General features: G+C 39.0%; 1 protein-coding gene across 2 annotated transcripts in view; it reads left to right on the top strand.

Moving 5' to 3' along the window:
* LOC148087330 (myosin-10) overlaps positions 1-23038 on the top strand; it is a 61665-nt gene that overhangs the window by 16024 nt on the left and 22603 nt on the right. Inside the window, exons 4-18 of one of the 2 annotated variants that reach the window (XM_087787173.1) lie at positions 3016-3043; positions 3346-3448; positions 3945-3974; positions 4400-4417; positions 5296-5388; positions 5458-5521; positions 5592-5690; positions 6607-6750; positions 6936-7031; positions 7522-7640; positions 7962-8114; positions 8175-8348; positions 8406-8579; positions 12032-12146; positions 12226-12285. In XM_087787173.1, coding sequence (XP_087643299.1) covers positions 3016-3043; positions 3346-3448; positions 3945-3974; positions 4400-4417; positions 5296-5388; positions 5458-5521; positions 5592-5690; positions 6607-6750; positions 6936-7031; positions 7522-7640; positions 7962-8114; positions 8175-8348; positions 8406-8579; positions 12032-12146; positions 12226-12285 — 1470 coding nt within the window. The remainder of the gene's footprint in view (positions 1-3015; positions 3044-3345; positions 3449-3944; positions 3975-4399; positions 4418-5295; positions 5389-5457; positions 5522-5591; positions 5691-6606; positions 6751-6935; positions 7032-7521; positions 7641-7961; positions 8115-8174; positions 8349-8405; positions 8580-12031; positions 12147-12225; positions 12286-23038) is intronic. The other variant, XM_087787181.1, reaches the window with a different exon arrangement.

Genomic DNA, 23038 nt, shown 5'->3' with positions numbered 1-23038 from the left:
TTATTGTTACTGTTACTGTTATTATTATTGTTATTGTTACTGTTACTGTTATTGTTATTGTTACTGTTATTGTTATTGTTACTGTTATTGTTATTGTTATTGTTACTGTTATTGTTATTGTTATTGTTATTGTTATTGTTATTGTTATTGTTACTGTTATTATTATTGTTATTGTTATTGTTATTGTTACTGTTATTGTTATTGTTACTGTTATTGTTATTATTATTGTTATTGTTACTGTTATTATTATTGTTATTGTTATTGTTACTGTTATTGTTATTGTAACTGTTATTATTATTGTTATTGTTATTGTTACTGTTATTATTATTGTTATTGTTATTGTTACTGTTATTGTTATTGTTATTGTTATTGTTACTGTTATTATTATTGTTATTGTTACTGTTATTGTTATTGTAACTGTTATTATTATTGTTATTGTTATTGTTACTGTTATTATTATTGTTATTGTTATTGTTACTGTTATTGTTATTGTTATTGTTACTGTTATTGTTATTGTAACTGTTATTATTATTGTTATTGTTATTGTTACTGTTATTATTATTGTTATTGTTATTGTTACTGTTATTGTTATTGTTATTGTTACTGTTATTATTATTGTTATTGTTACTGTTATTATTATTGTTATTGTTATTGTTACTGTTATTGTTATTGTAACTGTTATTATTATTGTTATTGTTATTGTTACTGTTATTATTATTGTTATTGTTATTGTTACTGTTATTGTTATTGTTATTGTTATTGTTATTGTTATTGTTATTGTTATTATTACTGATTAATTGAAGTAAATCCCACCAAACTAACTCCACTTCATTGAAGTTGCTCATCAGGAAGTAAAGTCATATTATTGTAAAGTTCAAAGGCTCAGAAAACACTTAAATATCCTGATGTGTCGTGATATTGTATCGATGTTCAGTGATGGAACAATACTACACACATGTCCTCGTTACTACAGTATCACTATATATATCTCTATATATCACTTCATGTGCTGTCGTTGCTGGTGTATAGTGATAAACATCAACACATTCTTGTAATTACTCACCATAGTAATAACATATTTCAATGTCAGTGATATTGTTATTAAAGTGTCGTTAATATTTAGCCTCGTTCTCTTGGTTCTGATTGGACGATCAAATGATCAATAATGTGATCAGATCGTTCAGTCATGAATGTGTAAGAAAGTGTCGACAGTTTCCATGACGACCGTCCGGCTGTGTTTTCTCTGCGACACATTCCTTCACCTCAGCGGCGACCTCTGACCTCACATTCAAGTGCTTTGATCGACACAATAACGGCTCGTCAGGAAGTGATTATTGATCATAGATCCACTGTTTGATCGACACATTAACGGCTCGTCAGGAAGTGATTATTGAACATAGATCCACTGTTTGATCGACACAATAACGGCTCGTCAGGAAGTGATTATTGATCATAGATCCACTGTTTGATCGACACAATAACGGCTCGTCAGGAAGTGATTATTGAACATAGATCCACTGTTTGATCGACACAATAACGGCTCGTCAGGAAGTGATTATTGATCATAGATCCACTGATTGATCGACACAATAACTGCTCGTCAGGAAGTGATTATTGATCATAGATCCACTGTTTGATCGACACAATAACGGCTCGTCAGGAAGTGATTATTGAACATAGATCCACTGTTTGATCGACACAATAACGGCTCGTCAGGAAGTGATTATTGATCATAGATCCACTGTTTGATCGACACAATAACGGCTCGTCAGGAAGTGATTATTGATCATAGATCCACTGATTGATCGACACAATAACGGCTCGTCAGGAAGTGATTATTGATCATAGATCCACTGATTGATCGACACAATAACGGCTCGTCAGGAAGTGATTATTGATCATAGATCCACTGATTGATCGACACAATAACGGCTCGTCAGGAAGTGATTATTGATCATAGATCCACTGTTTGATGACACAATAACGGCTCGTCAGGAAGTGATTATTGATCATAGATCCACTGTTTGATCGACACAATAACGGCTCGTCAGGAAGTGATTATTGATCATAGATCCACTGATTGATCGACACAATAACGGCTCGTCAGGAAGTGATTATTGATCATAGATCCACTGATTGATCGACACAATAACGGCTCGTCAGGAAGTGATTATTGATCATAGATCCACTGTTTGATCGACACAATAACGGCTCGTCAGGAAGTGATTATTGATCATAGATCCACTGATTGATCGACACAATAACGGCTCGTCAGGAAGTGATTATTGATCATAGATCCACTGTTTGATCGACACAATAACGGCTCGTCAGGAAGTGATTATTGATCATAGATCCACTGTTTGATCGACACAATAACGGCTCGTCAGGAAGTGATTATTGATCATAGATCCACTGTTTGATCGACACAATAACGGCTCGTCAGGAAGTGATTATTGATCATAGATCCACTGTTTGATCGACACAATAACGGCTCGTCAGGAAGTGATTATTGATCATAGATCCACTGTTTGATCGACACAATAACGGCTCGTCAGGAAGTGATTATTGATCATAGATCCACTGTTTGATCGACACAATAACGGCTCATCGGGAAGTGATTATTGATCATAGATCCACTGTTTGTGACACTTGAACCTGGAGTACAGTATCTGAAGATATACTACTAGATATAATATCGTTGTATCGTGATCGTTACATCAGCTACTTTCAAGTACACACCAGTACTCATGTGTAAGAGAGTATTACGTCATGATACTGTTTAGATAATATTAAAAATATATTGTTGTTCTTATCGTGCGTAGAATAATTCTTATGTTATATGAACTTTCAGTTGTGAGTCAGTAACACAACTAATCATGTGAATCTTCTGATGAACATGCTTTGATGAATCAAACCCTCACCTCAACACACACACACACACACACACACACACACACACACACACACACTCTTTCATCCTCGGCGTCTGACGTTCTCTCACTCTTTCCTCCACAGACCGAGAGGATCAGTCGATCCTGTGCACGTAAGTGTTGCTGCTTCACCGACTGTGACTCGAAACAAACGCCAGAGACATCAGGACTGATAAGAAAACCATCGACTCGACAGAAATAGAGCCCAGAATAGACGTGAAGACTTTATTTTAGTCCGACGCACTTTTCACTGCATCACAGAACAACTTTCTTCACCTGACGAGTGTGTGTTTGTGTGTGTGTGTGTGTGTGTGTGTGTGTGTGTGTGTGTGTGTGTGTGTGTGTGTGTGTGTGTGTGTGTGTGTGTGTGTGTGTGTGTGTGTGTGTGTGTGTGTGTGTGTGTGTGTGTGTGCAGAGGCGAGTCGGGCGCAGGAAAGACGGAAAACACCAAGAAGGTGATCCAGTATCTCGCTCACGTGGCTTCTTCTCACAAGGGACGCAAAGACCACAACATCCCTGTGAGTGTGTTCTCGTGTGTGTCATGTTTGTTGTGTGTATTTGTGTTGTCGAACAAATAAACATCTAAATTAAACACAACGTTTAATGAAGGCATTAATAATATTGTTATTATTATTGTTATTATTATTGTTATTATTATTGTTATTGTTATGAATATTATTCTTACTTTTAATATGTATTATTAATCCTGATTAATTGAAGCAAATCCCACCAAACTAAGTCTACTTTATTGAAGTTGCTCATTAGGAAGTAAAGTCATCGTTTTCTAGCATTAGTTTGTTCAGTTTTCGTGTTTTAAAATAACGACATTAATACTTTTATAAGTATTTATCTGTTCATCTCGTCTCATTCATTCTCAATTAAATATATTTCATATGCTTCAGCTGCTCCTTATATGTACTTTTATATTTGACACAATATTTACTTGATACTTTTGGATGCTATAATAAATGTCACTTTGTCAGAATCTAACATTTTTCATGTTTTTATTAACAGCCAGAATCTCCGAAACCAATGAAGCTGCAGGCAAGTCAACGATTTCTTCTACACGCTTTCTTTTATCCTCAGAAAGTCAAAGTTTGATCATCGTGGTTTCATCGTCAAATAACTGTGTTTTGTTGTGTTGTGTCGCCTCATCTTTCTGTTGTGCGTCGTTCCTCTGGCAGTATTTATGTCATACTTGAGTTCGAAGTAACTTATCGACACAGGAGTAACTGTGCAGACACGTTCAGTGATCCAGGTGATCAGGTGATCCAGGTGATCAGGTGATCAGGTGATCCAGGTGATCAGGTGATCAGGTGATCAGGTGATCAGGTGATCCAGGTGATCAGGTGATCAGGTGATCCAGGTGATCCAGGATCCCTTTGACTGGTCGAGCCGACTTGAAATGATCATGACGTTTGTTTATTTTCTCACAATAACCATCAAATTGAATTTCCCCGTATCTACAGAGCGGAGCCCTGTTTTATGTGAGTAGATAGTAGCTTTTCTTTTTACCTTCCCCGCCTCACCTGAGAGGTTCTCACTTCACGCACCGACAACTCTTCCACGCCGACACCTGCACTTTTCTTCTTCTTCTTCTTCTTCTTCTTCTGCTCGTTCTGTTCGTTTCTCTCGCTCAAAGTTTAGATCAATCGTTGCTTCGTTTGGATTGAGATACTCGCCGTATCCTCTCGTCCTCAGTCATCATTCTTCCTATAGCTGTGGAGGACGTAGTGACTGCTGCCACCTAGAGGCCGGAGGTTTAATTGAACAACAATTGGATTCAGTGCCGAATATCATGAAAAACAATCCTGCACTCACACAATCTGTGTATCGATACTTTCGAGTGTTTTCTTTAGGTAAACAGTAAAAAGAAGCGTCTAAAGATGAACAGATTAAAGGTAGAATTGTTAACAAGCGGCGTTTAAGCTCCTGAAGCTCATGTTGTCACTTCGAGGTCACGTTTAGCAACAGGAAAGTCTTGAGCTCTTGGTTTCTAAAGCCGAGGTTTGCTTTGATATACGAGCTCGACGTGGCTTTTAATCGCAGGCTTTGTGTCAAACGAGGATTCAAAGTGTATGTTTCTGCTGAAAGTACTCGTTCATCGGGGCTCGCGTCGCAGAGGCAGCAGCTCCGGCGTCGTCTAGATGGTCTTCGTTCTTTGTCCTCATCCTTCCTCTCTTTTCCTGACACGTTCTTTAAGTTCTTAAGCTCTCAAGGAAAACTTTATACTTCATATGTTTGGCATGTTTACTGTCATTGGTTTGAAGAGGCGACACTCGATTCGAGGTTCGTTCGTCTGCATGTTTTCAAACTCTTTCCTTCGTTTCTCTCCATCACTCTGACGTCACACCTTCACTTCCAGGGCGAGCTGGAGCGACAGCTCCTTCAAGCCAACCCCATCCTGGAATCCTTCGGGAACGCCAAGACCGTGAAGAACGACAACTCGTCGCGATTCGTGAGTCATTTTTTTCTTTCTCGCGAGAGTCGAGTTTCCGATGTAAAACCTTCTGGCTCGTCTCCGCAGGGGAAGTTCATCCGCGTCAACTTCGACGTCACCGGATACATCGTCGGCGCCAACATTGAGACTTGTATCCGACACGACGTTCTAGTTTTCGTGAGATATTTGTTTGCCGTTGATTTCCTGAAGCGAGCGATCAGACCTGCTGGAGAAGTCCAGAGCCATCCGTCAAGCCAAAGACGAGCGAACCTTCCACATCTTCTACCAACTACTGGCCGGAGCTGGCGAGCACCTCAGATGTACGGCCGAAGATATTTTACGTTCTATATATTATCAGCTCTTTTGTTTGGAATCTTCTACTGGTGTCGAGGCGTCGCACACTGACTCACTTTTGATGGATTGTAACGACTTCAACTGAAGTCTTAATACATTTACCATATTTTCTGGACTATTAGACACTGGATTATAAGACGCACCTTCAATGTTTGGCCTCCTTTAGAAGTGTTTTCATAAATACTTTGCACCGGATTATAAGGCGCATAGAATAAAAGATACAAACGTTGGACTGAGGTTGTGTTATCATCCACTAGATAAAGCTGAGCTAAAGGGAACGTCAACAAAACAGATAAAGTCAAACTTTATTAAGCGTCTGACAACTTTGTTCACTCCCATGGTAACGATGTTCAAATGATGTTTAAAAGGCTTCAAGCAGCAGCGCATGAGACTGTGTTTCGAGCAGACAAATGTTGAGCAGCAGAGAAGTTGAGCGCGTGTATGACGGCTAGAGCGCACGTGTATGACTGGTTGACCAAGACACACCAAGGCACACTCGCTCAAACCGATTGCAGTAATCTTACTCCATAGCCGTCCTCCAAGTTGTGACGTGCATCGTTAATCCCACGCCGTGATGACGCAATCACATAACTCCGCCCACGGCGTGTCGGCTCAGAGTCATTAATGTGTTTGTAAACAAGTCACCACCCGGTAATGTTCATATATAAGACGCACTGTTGTTTTTTGAGAAAATGAAAGGCTTTTAAGTGCACCTTATAGTGCGGAAAATACGGTAAAGCATGTCAATGTTCTGACCATCGGGTCATGCAAGTCAAACCGAGAACGTTGTCACATGTGTTTAAATGTATAAAGTGAAGTATAACCTTGACCTTCAGTTCAAACAACATCTAACTCCTTCAACATGTAAACTTGTCTCCTCAGCCGACCTGCTCCTGGAAGGTTTCAACAACTATCGCTTCCTGTCCAATGGCAACATTCCCATCCCGGGCCAGCAGGACAAGGACAATTTCCAGGAGACCATGGATGCCATGAACATCATGAGCTTCTCCCACGAGGAGATCCTGGGTAAGAATCTGTCCACACGTTTAGAAGAGAAGGAACAACAAACAGTGGTGAGGAAAGAGTAGAGAAGAACATGACCAAAGATCCTGGATCTCGTGGATCTCTCCATGACCCGGAGGTGCTGAGAAAAAGAGAACAACTTAGAAGATGAGATTCTTCTGATGGAAGATCTGTTGTTTCTCCTGCAGCCATGTTGAAGGTGGTGTCATCCGTGCTGCAGTTCGGAAACATCGTCTTCAAGAAGGAGAGGAACACGGACCAGGCGTCCATGCCCGACAACACCGGTGAGTCTCGTCAACGTCCTCCTCGACTGACGCTCTTGAGGTCGGGTCCCAGGAAGTCCAGCCTCAAGAGTCGGAGAAGAAAGTTCTTTCAGAAGCTTCAAGAATAGAATCAGGAGGAGCAAGAACATGTTCTGACTCACGCCTGGACGTTCATGTCTTCGATGGTGTTAATCAACGTTTGTAGATGTTGTCGAGGATGATTCAACACATATCCTCAGAGAAGTTTCACATGTTTCAACGTCTGCCAGATGAAGGTCAAAGGTCACAGGTCACCTCCCACAGTGTTCTCTTCTCCTCCATGTTTCTGCTTCTCCATCCAACCCACGTGTGAGAAGAAATCATCACAAGAACCTGATTTATTGAGTGAAAACACACAATGTTACAACAGTTACACACTGTGTGTTTCTAAGGATGGACTCTTGAATCATATTTTCTCTACATGTCTTTGTTCATATTCAGTGTTTCATGGTCTGGTCTTCTTCTCCTGCAGCGGCTCAGAAGCTGTGTCACCTCCAGGGCATGAACGTGATGGAGTTCACCAGAGCCATCCTGTCGCCCCGGATCAAAGTGGGTCGAGACTACGTCCAGAAGGCCCAGACCAAAGAGCAGGTGATCCTCCACATGTTTTCATCGAGAATCCACCTGTTTTGAGCTTTATTTTCTCCTACTGTTTGGTCTTAAATGTAATATTATATGTATATTATATATAAGTTAATTATAGTAAAGAAATACTTTATGTTTCTTAAAAATATCTTTTACACAATTTTCAACTATAATCCAACAATTTTCAACTATAATCCAACAATTTTCAACTATAATCAAACAATTTTCAACTATAATCCAACAATTCTCAACTATAATCCAACAATTTTCAACTATAATCAAACAATTTTCAACTATAATCAAACAATTTTCATGGTTGATCTTCAGGCTGACTTCGCGGTGGAGGCTCTGGCTAAAGCCACGTACGAGCGTCTCTTCCGTTGGCTCGTCCATCGCATCAACAGAGCTCTGGACCGAACCAAACGTCAAGGAGCTTCTTTCATCGGCATCCTGGACATCGCCGGCTTCGAGATCTTTCTGGTGAGACTCGTCTTTCTGGCGTCGGCTCCGAAAAGACGTCCCTGTGTTTCTTCCTCGCAGCTGAACTCCTTCGAGCAGCTCTGCATCAACTTCACCAACGAGAAGCTGCAGCAGCTCTTCAACCACACCATGTTCGTGCTGGAGCAGGAGGAGTACCAGAGGGAGGGCATCGAGTGGAGCTTCATCGACTTCGGCCTGGACCTGCAGCCCTGCATCGACCTCATCGAGAGGCCCGTGAGTGTCCACGTGTCTCCAGATCATGGTCTGGTTTCAAACGCTCTCGTGTCTCAGGCGAACCCTCCTGGAGTCTTGGCGCTGCTGGACGAGGAGTGTTGGTTCCCGAAAGCCACGGACAGAACTTTTGTGGACAAACTGAGTCAGGAGCAGGGAAGTCACACCAAGTTCCAGAGACCTCGTCAGCTCAAGGATAAAGCCGACTTCTGCATCATCCACTACGCTGGAAAGGTTCTTCATCTTCCTTTATCTTCAACAACAAACTAGAACCAAGACTGTTCTAAAGCAAATTTTCAACTGTAATCCAACAATTTTCAACTATAATCCAACAATTTTCAACTAAAATCAAACAATTTTCAACTATAATCCAACAATTTTCAACTATAATCAAACAATTTTCAACTAAAATCAAACAATTTTCAACTATAATCCAACAATTTTCAACTATAATCAAACAATTTTCAACTATAATCAAACAATTTTCAACTATAATCCAACAATTTTCAACTATGATCAAACAATTTTCAACTATAATACAATAATTTTCAACTATAATCAAACAATTTTCAACTGTAATCAAACAATTTTCAACTATAATCCAACAATTTTCAACTATAATCAAACAATTTTCAACTATAATCAAACAATTTTCAACTGTAATCAAACAATTTTCAACTATAATCAAACAATTTTCAACTATAATCAAACAATTTTCAACTATAATCCAACAATTTTCAACTATAATCAAACAATTTTCAACTGTAATCAAACAATTTTCAACTATAATCCAACAATTTTCAACTATTATCAAACAATTTTCAACTATAATCCAACAATTTTCAACTATAATCAAACAATTTTCAACTGTAATCAAACAATTTTCAACTGTAATCAGACAATTTTCAACTATAATCCAACAATTTCAACTATAATCAATCAATTTTCAACTATAATCAAACAATTTTCAACTATAATCCAACAATTTCAACTATAATCAATCAATTTTCAACTATAATCAAACAATTTTCAACTGTAATCAAACAAAGGCAAAAACAGGGGCTCAGAAAACTCGGCGTCAAGGGGCAGAAACAGATCGTAAAACCACAAAAGGCAGGAATGGAGTCTTGGTCGGGACAAGGTAAGGAGACAGGGTAGGAAGCAGGAATACTCAACGGCAGGGCTCTGGTTACTGGGAAATGGTGACAACAAGACAAAGGACGTGACAGAGAGTGGGGGCTTAATAACACAGGGGAACAATCAGCAGCAGCTGGGGGCGGGACTAACTAGACACGGCTGGGAACAATTACTACTCAGACAGGGGGGAAGTAAGACTAGCACAGACACAGAAGGGAGCTGATTTCACAATCAAACCGGAAACACGAGGAGGAACATGTAGACTCAGGACAGTGCCTCCCTCTCAATGGACCGCCTCCGACGGACCTAGGCCAGCCGGACCACCCAAAGACAGGAGGACATGGGAGACGAGACAAAACTGATAAGACCAAGACTGCGAAACAAACCGACAAGAACAGGCAACAAAACCCAACATGAAAATACCACAAGACCGACAAGGCCAGAAACACGACATAGGGGCAACAGAGCTCTGGACGGAACCAAGCGTCAAGGAGCTTCTTTCATCGGCATAGCCATAGGCAGTCCGTTCGAGGCGCAGGTCAAAGAGTTATGGGAATACTCCACCCAGGTCAGGTCCTTGGCCCAGGCGGGGGGGAACGGGAAACCAGGCAGCGCAGTGAGGTCTCCAGGTACTGGTCTACCCGTTCGGTCTATCCATTGCTCTGGGGGTGGTACTCCGAGGACAGGCTGGGGTGAGCATCGATGAGGCAACAGAACTCGGCCCAGAACCGGGAAGAAAACGGTCCGAGACGATGTCCCTCGGGAGGCTGCGAGTCAGAGGTCAGGGCACAGAGGGGAGAACAGATGGAGCTAAAACTTCTAATGAATCTCCGGTAAAAGTTCTCAAAAAACGTTGGAGCGCCTTTCGTGATTCGGGAGTGGGCTAGTCAGCGACTGTCTGAACCTTAGCCGGGTCCATGGCTATCCTACCGGGACTAATAACGTAACCTAGGAAGAAGACGGTCGTAGCATTAAACTCACACTTCTCAGCTTTGACGAACAGTTGGTTGGCTAATAGCTTCTCTAACACTAAATGTACGTGATGGTGATGTGACTGTTTGTCTGGCTAAAAAATGAGAATGTCGTCTAAATAAACAAAAACAAACCGATTAAGATATTCTCTCAGGACATCGTTAATGAGGCTTTGAAACACTGCGGGGGTGTTTGTGAGACCGAAAGGCATTACCAAATACTCGTAGTTGCCAGAGTGTGTGTTAAATGCGGTCTTCCATTCATCCCCTTGGCGGATTCTAACTAAGTGGTATGCATTACGCAGGTCCAGCTTGATAAAAATGGTTGTTCCTTTGAGCATCTCAAACGCTGAAACAATTAGTGGTAAGGGGTAACGATTCTTAGCCCTAATGTCATTTAGTGAGCGATAATCAATGTATGGGCGCAGGGAGCCGTCCTTCTTACCGACAAAAAAGAAGCCAGCCCCAGCCGGGGATGAGCAGGGGTGGATTATCCCTGCAGCCAGAGATTCCGAGATGTAACGGTACATGGTATCAGTTTCGGGGCGAGACAAGGAGTAAAGCAACCACACTGGGGATGGGAACCTGGCAATAACTCAATGGCGCAATCATAAGAGCGATGAGGAGGAAGACTTACGGCACGGGCCTTATTAAAAACCTCACCCACATCGTGGTACATAGACGGAACCGACGATAATTCCGCAGATGTGGTGGAAGGTACCGGAGAGAAGCTACACCTAATGGGGGCACAGGGTGGAAGTGTTCCTCGCCGTCTGCTCCTGGTGTGTACGTGGAGCGTCGGGAAGAGGACTCTCTGCTGGTTTCATCGGGGTCTTGTTGTTCTTGTACGCTGGGGAACGGAGAAACCCAGGCGCAGAGGTAATTGCTGAAACTTTGTTTTATTCAATGGGGAAGGCAGAGGCGTAGTCGGACAGTCCAGGAATCGTCATCAAAAGGCAAAAACAGGGGCTCAGAAAACTCAAGGCGTCAAGGGGCAGAAACAGATCGAAAAACCACAAAAGGGTGGAATGGAGTCTTGGCCGGGACAAGGTAAGGAGACAGGGTAGGAAGCAGGAATACTCAATGGCAGGGCTCTGGTTACTGGGAAATGGTGACAACAAGACAATGGACGTGACAGAGAGTGGGGGCTTAAGAACACAGGGGAGCAATCAGCAGTAGCTGGGGGCGGGACTAACTAGACACAGCTGGGAACATTACTACTCAGACCGAGGGAAGTAAGACTAGCACAGACACAGAAGGGAGCTGATTTCACAATAAAACCGGAAACACGAGGAGGAACATGTAGAATCATGACATAATCAAACAATTTTCAACTATAATCAAACAATTTTCAACTATAATCAAACAATTTTCAACTATAAACAAACAATTTTCAACTGTAATCAAACAATTTTCAACTATAATCAAACAATTTTCAACTTTAATCAAACAATTTTCAACTTTAATCCAACAATGTTCACGTAGGTCATGTGATCGTTCATGTGTGTGTGTTTTAAATTAGTGTTTCTTCTACAACAAACGCACACGTGGAGGTCATAGAAGGTGTTTTTCCTGCAGGTGGACTACAAAGCTGACGAGTGGCTGATGAAGAACATGGATCCTCTCAACGACAACGTAGCCACACTCTTGCATCAGTCGACTGACAAGTTCGTGGCCGAGCTGTGGAAAGACGGTGAGTGTCTTCTCAACAATCCTGGTCCTCACCAACAGCCAGGCTTCTGTTAACGTCCTGCTCTCCTTCTGTGTTGTAGACATTCAGAGCATTCAAAGGGCTTCATTCTATGACAATGTCACTAGTGTGGACGAGCCAGGTGAACCCGTAGAGTGAGGCAGACCTGGGCTCGAATCAAGTCTCTCTGAGACACTAGAACCTTCATGTCCGAGCAGATATTTTGGCCCAGATCTGATGTTTGTTTCATGCTTCATCTGCTTCCAGGCTGCATGGCTGCGTGTCTCAGCCCTGAGCAGTAGAACCAGAGCTGTAGTGTGTCCATGACACGTCGTCTAGAGGTTCTTCTAGTGCTTGTGTGTCCGTGACACGTCGTCTAGAGGTTCTTCTAGTGCTTGTGTGTCCGTGACACGTCGTCTAGAGGTTCTTCTAGTGCTTGTGTGTCCGTGACACGTCGTCTAGAGGTTCTTCTAGTGCTTGTGTGTCCGTGACACGTCGTCTAGAGGTTCTTCTAGTGCTTGTGTGTCTGTGACACGTCGTCTAGAGGTTCTTCTAGTGCTTGTGTGTCCGTGACACGTCGTCTAGAGGTTCTTCTAGTGCTTGTGTGTCCGTGACACGTCGTCTAGAGGTTCTTCTAGTGCTTGTGTGTCCGTGACACGTCGTCTAGAGGTTCTTCTAGTGCTTGTGTGTCCATGACACGTCGTCTAGAGGTTCTTCTAGTGCTTGTGTGTCCGTGACACGTCGTCTAGAGGTTCTTCTAGTGCTTGTGTGTCCATGACACGTCGTCTAGAGGTTCTTCTAGTGCTTGTGTGTCCGTGACACGTCGTCTAGAGGTTCTTCTAGTGCTTGTGTGTCCGTGACACGTCGTCTAGAGGTTCTTCTAGTGCTTGTGTGTCCGTGACACGTCGTCTAGAGGTTCTTCTAGTGCTTGTGTGTCCGTGACACGTCGTCTAGAGGTTCTTCTAGTGCTTGTGTGTCCATGTGATCGCAGAAACACACACACGCACACACACACACACACATGCATGTCACCGTCTCACTGGTGAACCTGCTCATGAGCATCTTTAGACCCTTCGAGCCTGAAGATCTTTAATCATCTTCACACTGAGTCTCACTCATCAGACGAGTCTCCTATTTGTTCATGTTTTTTTAAACATGTATTAGAACAAAGTGATGGATGGATGGATGGATGGATGGATGGATGGATGGATGGATGGATGGATGGATGGATGGATGGAAGGATGATGGATGGATGGATGGATGGATGGATGGATGGATGGATGGATGGATGGAAGGATGATGGATCGATCGATGGATGGATGGTAGGAAGGATGGAAGGATGGATGGATGGATGGATGGATGGATGGATAGAAGGAAGGATGATGGATGATAGATGGATGGATAGATGGGTGGATGGAAGGATGGATGGATAGAAGGAAGGATGATGGATCGATCGATGGATGGATGGTAGGAAGGAGGGAAGGATGGAAGGATGGATGGATAGAAGGAAGGATGATGGATGGAAGGATGGATGGAAGGATGATGGATGTATGATGATGGACGGATGGATGGATGGATGGATTGACGGGTGGATGGATGGATGGATGGATGGACGGATGGATGGATGGAAGGAAGGATGATTGATAGAAGGAAGGATGATGGATGGATGGATGAAAGGATGGATGATGGATGTATTATGTGATGGAAGGATGGATGATGGATGTATGATGATGGATGGATGGATGGATGGATGGAAGGATGGATGATGGATGGATGGATGGATGGATGGATGATGGAATGATGGATGATGGATGTATGATGATGGACGGATGGATTGATGGATGATGGATGATGGATGATGGATGATGGATGGATGGATAGATGGAAGGATGGATGGATGGATGGATGGATGGATAGAAGGAAGGATGATGGATAGAAGGAAGGATGATGGATAGAAGGAAGGATGGATGGATAGAAGGAAGGATGATGGATGGATGGATGGATGGATGGATAGAAGGAAGGATGATGGATGGATGGATGGATGGATAGAAGGAAGGATGATGGATTGATCGATGGATGGATGGATAAAACTTTATTGATAACATTCCAACATGATTTTAGTTCATTCTTCAACAAACACACACACATACATACATATATAAACACAATATAATGCTGACACACATGTTCTCTCACGATGATCTCCATGAATGAGACTCAGTGTCATGTGACTCGAGAACATTGAACCAGGAAATAACAAAAACATCAAACATTTCTTCGATTGTATGTGATTTAAAGTGATAGTTCACCTAAAAACAATGTACCTGAAGTACAACATGAATACAGTGCAGTTATAGTATAGTATAGTATAGTATAGTGTAGTATAGTATAGTATAGTGTAGTTAAGTATAGTATAGTGTAGTGTAGTGTAGTATAGTATAGTGTAGTAAAGTATAGTATAGTGTAGTGTAGTGTAGTGTAGTGTAGTATAGTATAGTATAGTATAGTATAGTATAGTGTAGTATAGTATAGTGTAGTAAAGTGTAGTCTAGTGTAGTATAGTATAGTATAGTATAGTATAGTGTAGTGTAGTGTAGTGTAGTGTAGTATAGTATAGTATAGTATAGTATAGTATAGTATAGTATAGTATAGTATAGTATAGTATAGTATAGTATAGAATAGTATAGTATAGTATAGTATAGTATAGTATAGTGTAGTGTAGTGTAGTGTAGTGTAGTGTAGTGTAGTGTAGTGTACTGTACTGTAGTGTAGTGTAGTGTAGTGTAGTGTAGTGTAGTGTAGTGTAGTGTAGTGTAGTGTAGTGTAGTGTAGTGTAGTATAGTATAGTATAGTATAGTATAGTATAGTATAGTATAGTATAGTATAGTATAGTATAGTATAGTATAGTATAGTGTAGTGTAGTGTAGTGTAGTGTAGTGTAGTGTAGTGTAGTGTAGTGTAGTGTAGTATCAGTACAACTATGACTCACAGGGTAATGTTACAGTCACTCATGGTTTGTCACTATGTTTGTTCTTATTAACCACGCCCACTCTTCTGTGATTGGTCCAACGTGGAGCAACTTTAAAAAGTAATAAGTGAAAAACATGGTCATGATGAGAAGTTACTGCGTCTTTAAGAACATTCACTACATGACACCAGAGTTGATACTAGTTGATGTTTAATGACACCAGAGTTGATACTAGTTGATGTTTAATGACACCAGAGTTGATACTAGTTGATGTTTAATGACACCAGAGTTGATACTAGTTGATGTTTAATGACACCAGAGTTGGTACTAGTTGATGTTTAATGACACCAGAGTTGATACTAGTTGATGTTTAATGACACCAGAGTTGATACTAGTTGATGTTTAATGACACCAGAGTCGGTACTAGTTGATGTTTAATGACACCAGAGTTGATACTAGTTGATGTTTAATGACACCAGAGTTGATACTAGTTGATGTTTAATGACACCAGAGTTGATACTAGTTGATGTTTAATGACACCAGAGTTGATACTAGTTGATGTTTAATGACACTAGAGTTGATACTAGTTGATGTTTAATGACACCAGAGTTGATACTAGTTGATGTTTAATGACACCAGAGTTGATACTAGTTGATGTTTAATGACACCAGAGTTGATACTAGTTGATGTTTAATGACACCAGAGTTGATACTAGTTGATGTTTAATGACACCAGAATTGATACTAGTTGATGTTTAATGACACCAGAGTTGATACTAGTTGATGTTTAATGACATCAGAGTTGATACTAGTTGATGTTTAATGACACCAGAATTGATACTAGTTGATGTTTAATGACACCAGAGTTGATACTAGTTGATGTTTAATGACACCAGAGTTGATACTAGTTGATATTTAATGACACCAGAGTTGATACTAGTTGATGTTTAATGACACCAGAATTGATACTAGTTGATGTTTAATGACACCAGAGTTGATACTAGTTGATGTTTAATGACACTAGAGTTGATACTAGTTGATGTTTAATGACACCAGAGTTGATACTAGTTGATGTTTAATGACACTAGAGTTGATACTAGTTGATGTTTAATGACACCAGAGTTGATACTAGTTGATGTTTAATGACACCAGAGTTGATACTAGTTGATGTTTAATGACACCAGAGTTGATACTAGTTGATGTTTAATGACACCAGAGTTGATACTAGTTGATGTTTAATGACACCAGAGTTGATACTAGTTGATGTTTAATGACACCAGAGTTGATACTAGTTGATATTTAATGACACCAGAGTTGATACTAGTTGATGTTTAATGACACCAGAGTTGATACTAGTTGATGTTTAATGACACCAGAGTTGATACTAGTTGATGTTTAATGACACCAGAGTTGGTACTAGTTGATGTTTAATGACACCAGAATTGATACTAGTTGATGTTTAATGACACCAGAGTTGATACTAGTTGATGTTTAATGACACCAGAGTTGATACTAGTTGATGTTTAATGACACCAGAGTTGATACTAGTTGATGTTTAATGACACCAGAGTTGATACTAGTTGATGTTTAATGACACCAGAATTGATACTAGTTGATGTTTAATGACACCAGAGTTGATACTAGTTGATGTTTAATGACATCAGAGTTGATACTAGTTGATGTTTAATGACACCAGAATTGATACTAGTTGATGTTTAATGACACCAGAGTTGATACTAGTTGATGTTTAATGACACCAGAGTTGATACTAGTTGATATTTAATGACACCAGAGTTGATACTAGTTGATGTTTAATGACACCAGAATTGATACTAGTTGATGTTTAATGACACCAGAGTTGATACTAGTTGATGTTTAATGACACTAGAGTTGATACTAGTTGATGTTTAATGACACCAGAGTTGATACTAGTTGATGTTTAATGACACTAGAGTTGATACTAGTTGATGTTTAATGACACCAGAGTTGATACTAGTTGATGTTTAATGACACCAGAGTTGATACTAGTTGATGTTTAATGACACCAGAGTTGATACTAGTTGATGTTTAATGACACCAGAGTTGATACTAGTTGATGTTTAATGACACCAGAGTTGATACTAGTTGATGTTTAATGACACCAGAGTTGATACTAGTTGATATTTAATGACACCAGAGTTGATACTAGTTGATGTTTAATGACACCAGAGTTGATACTAGTTGATGTTTAATGACACCAGAGTTGATACTAGTTGATGTTTAATGACACCAGAGTTGGTACTAGTTGATGTTTAATGACACCAGAATTGATACTAGTTGATGTTTAATGACACCAGAGTTGATACTAGTTGATGTTTAATGACACTAGAGTTGATACTAGTTGATGTTTAATGACACCAGAGTTGATACTAGTTGATGTTTAATGACACTAGAGTTGATACTAGTTGATGTTTAATGACACCAGAGTTGATACTAGTTGATGTTTAATGACACCAGAGTTGATACTAGTTGATGTTTAATGACACCAGAGTAGATACTAGTTGATGTTTAATGACACCAGAGTTAATACTAGTTGATGTTTAATGACACCAGAGTAGATACTAGTTGATGTTTAATGACACCAGAGTTGATACTAGTTGATGTTTAATGACACCAGAGTTGATACTAGTTGATGTTTAATGACACCAGAGTTGATACTAGTTGATGTTTAATGACACCAGAGTTGATACTAGTTGATGTTTAATGACACCAGAGTCGGTACTAGTTGATGTTTAATGACACCAGAGTTGATACTAGTTGATGTTTAATGACACCAGAGTTGATACTAGTTGATGTTTAATGACACCAGAGTTGATACTAGTTGATGTTTAATGACACCAGAGTTGGTACTAGTTGATGTTTAATGACACCAGAGTTGATACTAGTTGATGTTTAATGACACCAGAGTTGATACTAGTTGATGTTTAATGACACCAGAGTCGGTACTAGTTGATGTTTAATGACACCAGAGTTGATACTAGTTGATGTTTAATGACACCAGAGTTGATACTAGTTGATGTTTAATGACACCAGAGTTGATACTAGTTGATGTTTAATGACACCAGAGTTGATACTAGTTGATGTTTAATGACACTAGAGTTGATACTAGTTGATGTTTAATGACACCAGAGTTGATACTAGTTGATGTTTAATGACACCAGAGTTGATACTAGTTGATGTTTAATGACACCAGAGTTGATACTAGTTGATGTTTAATGACACCAGAGTTGATACTAGTTGATGTTTAATGACACCAGAGTTGATACTAGTTGATGTTTAATGACACCAGAATTGATACTAGTTGATGTTTAATGACACCAGAGTTGATACTAGTTGATGTTTAATGACATCAGAGTTGATACTAGTTGATGTTTAATGACACCAGAATTGATACTAGTTGATGTTTAATGACACCAGAGTTGATACTAGTTGATGTTTAATGACACCAGAGTTGATACTAGTTGATATTTAATGACACCAGAGTTGATACTAGTTGATGTTTAATGACACCAGAATTGATACTAGTTGATGTTTAATGACACCAGAGTTGATACTAGTTGATGTTTAATGACACTAGAGTTGATACTAGTTGATGTTTAATGACACCAGAGTTGATACTAGTTGATGTTTAATGACACTAGAGTTGATACTAGTTGATGTTTAATGACACCAGAGTTGATACTAGTTGATGTTTAATGACACCAGAGTTGATACTAGTTGATGTTTAATGACACCAGAGTTGATACTAGTTGATGTTTAATGACACCAGAGTTGATACTAGTTGATGTTTAATGACACCAGAGTTGATACTAGTTGATGTTTAATGACACCAGAGTTGATACTAGTTGATATTTAATGACACCAGAGTTGATACTAGTTGATGTTTAATGACACCAGAGTTGATACTAGTTGATGTTTAATGACACCAGAGTTGATACTAGTTGATGTTTAATGACACCAGAGTTGGTACTAGTTGATGTTTAATGACACCAGAATTGATACTAGTTGATGTTTAATGACACCAGAGTTGATACTAGTTGATGTTTAATGACACCAGAGTTGATACTAGTTGATGTTTAATGACACCAGAGTTGATACTAGTTGATGTTTAATGACACCAGAGTTGATACTAGTTGATGTTTAATGACACCAGAATTGATACTAGTTGATGTTTAATGACACCAGAGTTGATACTAGTTGATGTTTAATGACATCAGAGTTGATACTAGTTGATGTTTAATGACACCAGAATTGATACTAGTTGATGTTTAATGACACCAGAGTTGATACTAGTTGATGTTTAATGACACCAGAGTTGATACTAGTTGATATTTAATGACACCAGAGTTGATACTAGTTGATGTTTAATGACACCAGAATTGATACTAGTTGATGTTTAATGACACCAGAGTTGATACTAGTTGATGTTTAATGACACTAGAGTTGATACTAGTTGATGTTTAATGACACCAGAGTTGATACTAGTTGATGTTTAATGACACTAGAGTTGATACTAGTTGATGTTTAATGACACCAGAGTTGATACTAGTTGATGTTTAATGACACCAGAGTTGATACTAGTTGATGTTTAATGACACCAGAGTTGATACTAGTTGATGTTTAATGACACCAGAGTTGATACTAGTTGATGTTTAATGACACCAGAGTTGATACTAGTTGATGTTTAATGACACCAGAGTTGATACTAGTTGATGTTTAATGACACCAGAGTTGGTACTAGTTGATGTTTAATGACACCAGAATTGATACTAGTTGATGTTTAATGACACCAGAGTTGATACTAGTTGATGTTTAATGACACCAGAGTTGATACTAGTTGATGTTTAATGACACCAGAGTTGATACTAGTTGATGTTTAATGACACCAGAGTTGATACTAGTTGATGTTTAATGACACCAGAATTGATACTAGTTGATGTTTAATGACACCAGAGTTGATACTAGTTGATGTTTAATGACATCAGAGTTGATACTAGTTGATGTTTAATGACACCAGAATTGATACTAGTTGATGTTTAATGACACCAGAGTTGATACTAGTTGATGTTTAATGACACCAGAGTTGATACTAGTTGATATTTAATGACACCAGAGTTGATACTAGTTGATGTTTAATGACACCAGAATTGATACTAGTTGATGTTTAATGACACCAGAGTTGATACTAGTTGATGTTTAATGACACTAGAGTTGATACTAGTTGATGTTTAATGACACCAGAGTTGATACTAGTTGATGTTTAATGACACTAGAGTTGATACTAGTTGATGTTTAATGACACCAGAGTTGATACTAGTTGATGTTTAATGACACCAGAGTTGATACTAGTTGATGTTTAATGACACCAGAGTTGATACTAGTTGATGTTTAATGACACCAGAGTTGATACTAGTTGATGTTTAATGACACCAGAGTTGATACTAGTTGATGTTTAATGACACCAGAGTTGATACTAGTTGATATTTAATGACACCAGAGTTGATACTAGTTGATGTTTAATGACACCAGAGTTGATACTAGTTGATGTTTAATGACACCAGAGTTGATACTAGTTGATGTTTAATGACACCAGAGTTGGTACTAGTTGATGTTTAATGACACCAGAATTGATACTAGTTGATGTTTAATGACACCAGAGTCGATACTAGTTGATGTTTAATGACACTAGAGTTGATACTAGTTGATGTTTAATGACACCAGAGTTGATACTAGTTGATGTTTAATGACACTAGAGTTGATACTAGTTGATGTTTAATGACACCAGAGTTGATACTAGTTGATGTTTAATGACACCAGAGTTGATACTAGTTGATGTTTAATGACACCAGAGTAGATACTAGTTGATGTTTAATGACACCAGAGTTAATACTAGTTGATGTTTAATGACACCAGAGTAGATACTAGTTGATGTTTAATGACACCAGAGTTGATACTAGTTGATGTTTAATGACACCAGAGTTGATACTAGTTGATGTTTAATGACACCAGAGTTGATACTAGTTGATGTTTAATGACACCAGAGTTGATACTAGTTGATGTTTAATGACACCAGAGTCGGTACTAGTTGATGTTTAATGACACCAGAGTTGATACTAGTTGATGTTTAATGACACCAGAGTTGATACTAGTTGATGTTTAATGACACCAGAGTTGATACTAGTTGATGTTTAATGACACCAGAGTTGGTACTAGTTGATGTTTAATGACACCAGAGTTGATACTAGTTGATGTTTAATGACACCAGAGTTGATACTAGTTGATGTTTAATGACACCAGAGTCGGTACTAGTTGATGTTTAATGACACCAGAGTTGATACTAGTTGATGTTTAATGACACCAGAGTTGATACTAGTTGATGTTTAATGACACCAGAGTTGATACTAGTTGATGTTTAATGACACCAGAGTTGATACTAGTTGATGTTTAATGACACTAGAGTTGATACTAGTTGATGTTTAATGACACCAGAGTTGATACTAGTTGATGTTTAATGACACCAGAGTTGATACTAGTTGATGTTTAATGACACCAGAGTTGATACTAGTTGATGTTTAATGACACCAGAGTTGATACTAGTTGATGTTTAATGACACCAGAGTTGATACTAGTTGATGTTTAATGACACCAGAGTTGATACTAGTTGATGTTTAATGACACCAGAATTGATACTAGTTGATGTTTAATGACACCAGAGTTGATACTAGTTGATGTTTAATGACATCAGAGTTGATACTAGTTGATGTTTAATGACACCAGAATTGATACTAGTTGATGTTTAATGACACCAGAGTTGATACTAGTTGATGTTTAATGACACCAGAGTTGATACTAGTTGATATTTAATGACACCAGAGTTGATACTAGTTGATGTTTAATGACACCAGAATTGATACTAGTTGATGTTTAATGACACCAGAGTTGATACTAGTTGATGTTTAATGACACTAGAGTTGATACTAGTTGATGTTTAATGACACCAGAGTTGATACTAGTTGATGTTTAATGACACTAGAGTTGATACTAGTTGATGTTTAATGACACCAGAGTTGATACTAGTTGATGTTTAATGACACCAGAGTTGATACTAGTTGATGTTTAATGACACCAGAGTAGATACTAGTTGATGTTTAATGACACCAGAGTTAATACTAGTTGATGTTTAATGACACCAGAGTAGATACTAGTTGATGTTTAATGACACCAGAGTTGATACTAGTTGATGTTTAATGACACCAGAGTTGATACTAGTTGATGTTTAATGACACCAGAGTTGATACTAGTTGATGTTTAATGACACCAGAGTTGATACTAGTTGATATTTAATGACACCAGAGTTGATACTAGTTGATGTTTAATGACACCAGAGTTGATACTAGTTGATGTTTAATGACACCAGATTTGATACTAGTTGATGTTTAATGACACCAGAGTTGGTACTAGTTGATGTTTAATGACACCAGAGTTGATACTAGTTGATGTTTAATGACACCAGAGTTGATACTAGTTGATGTTTAATGACACCAGAGTCGGTACTAGTTGATGTTTAATGACACCAGAGTTGATACAAGTTGATGTTTAATGACACCAGAGTTGATACTAGTTGATGTTTAATGACACCAGAGTTGATACTAGTTGATGTTTAATGACACCAGAGTTGATACTAGTTGATGTTTAATGACACCAGAGTTGGTACTAGTTGATGTTTAATGACACCAGAGTTGATACTAGTTGATGTTTAATGACACCAGAGTTGATACTAGTTGATGTTTAATGACACCAGAGTCGGTACTAGTTGATGTTTAATGACACCAGAGTTGATACTAGTTGATGTTTAATGACACCAGAGTTGATACTAGTTGATGTTTAAT

This window comes from Callionymus lyra, chromosome 1 (genome assembly GCF_982586985.1).
Source record: "Callionymus lyra chromosome 1, fCalLyr1.hap1.1, whole genome shotgun sequence".
NCBI lineage: Eukaryota > Metazoa > Chordata > Actinopteri > Syngnathiformes > Callionymidae > Callionymus > Callionymus lyra.
Note: the sequence above shows the minus strand (reverse complement) of the source record. Positions and strands in the feature narration are given on the sequence as shown.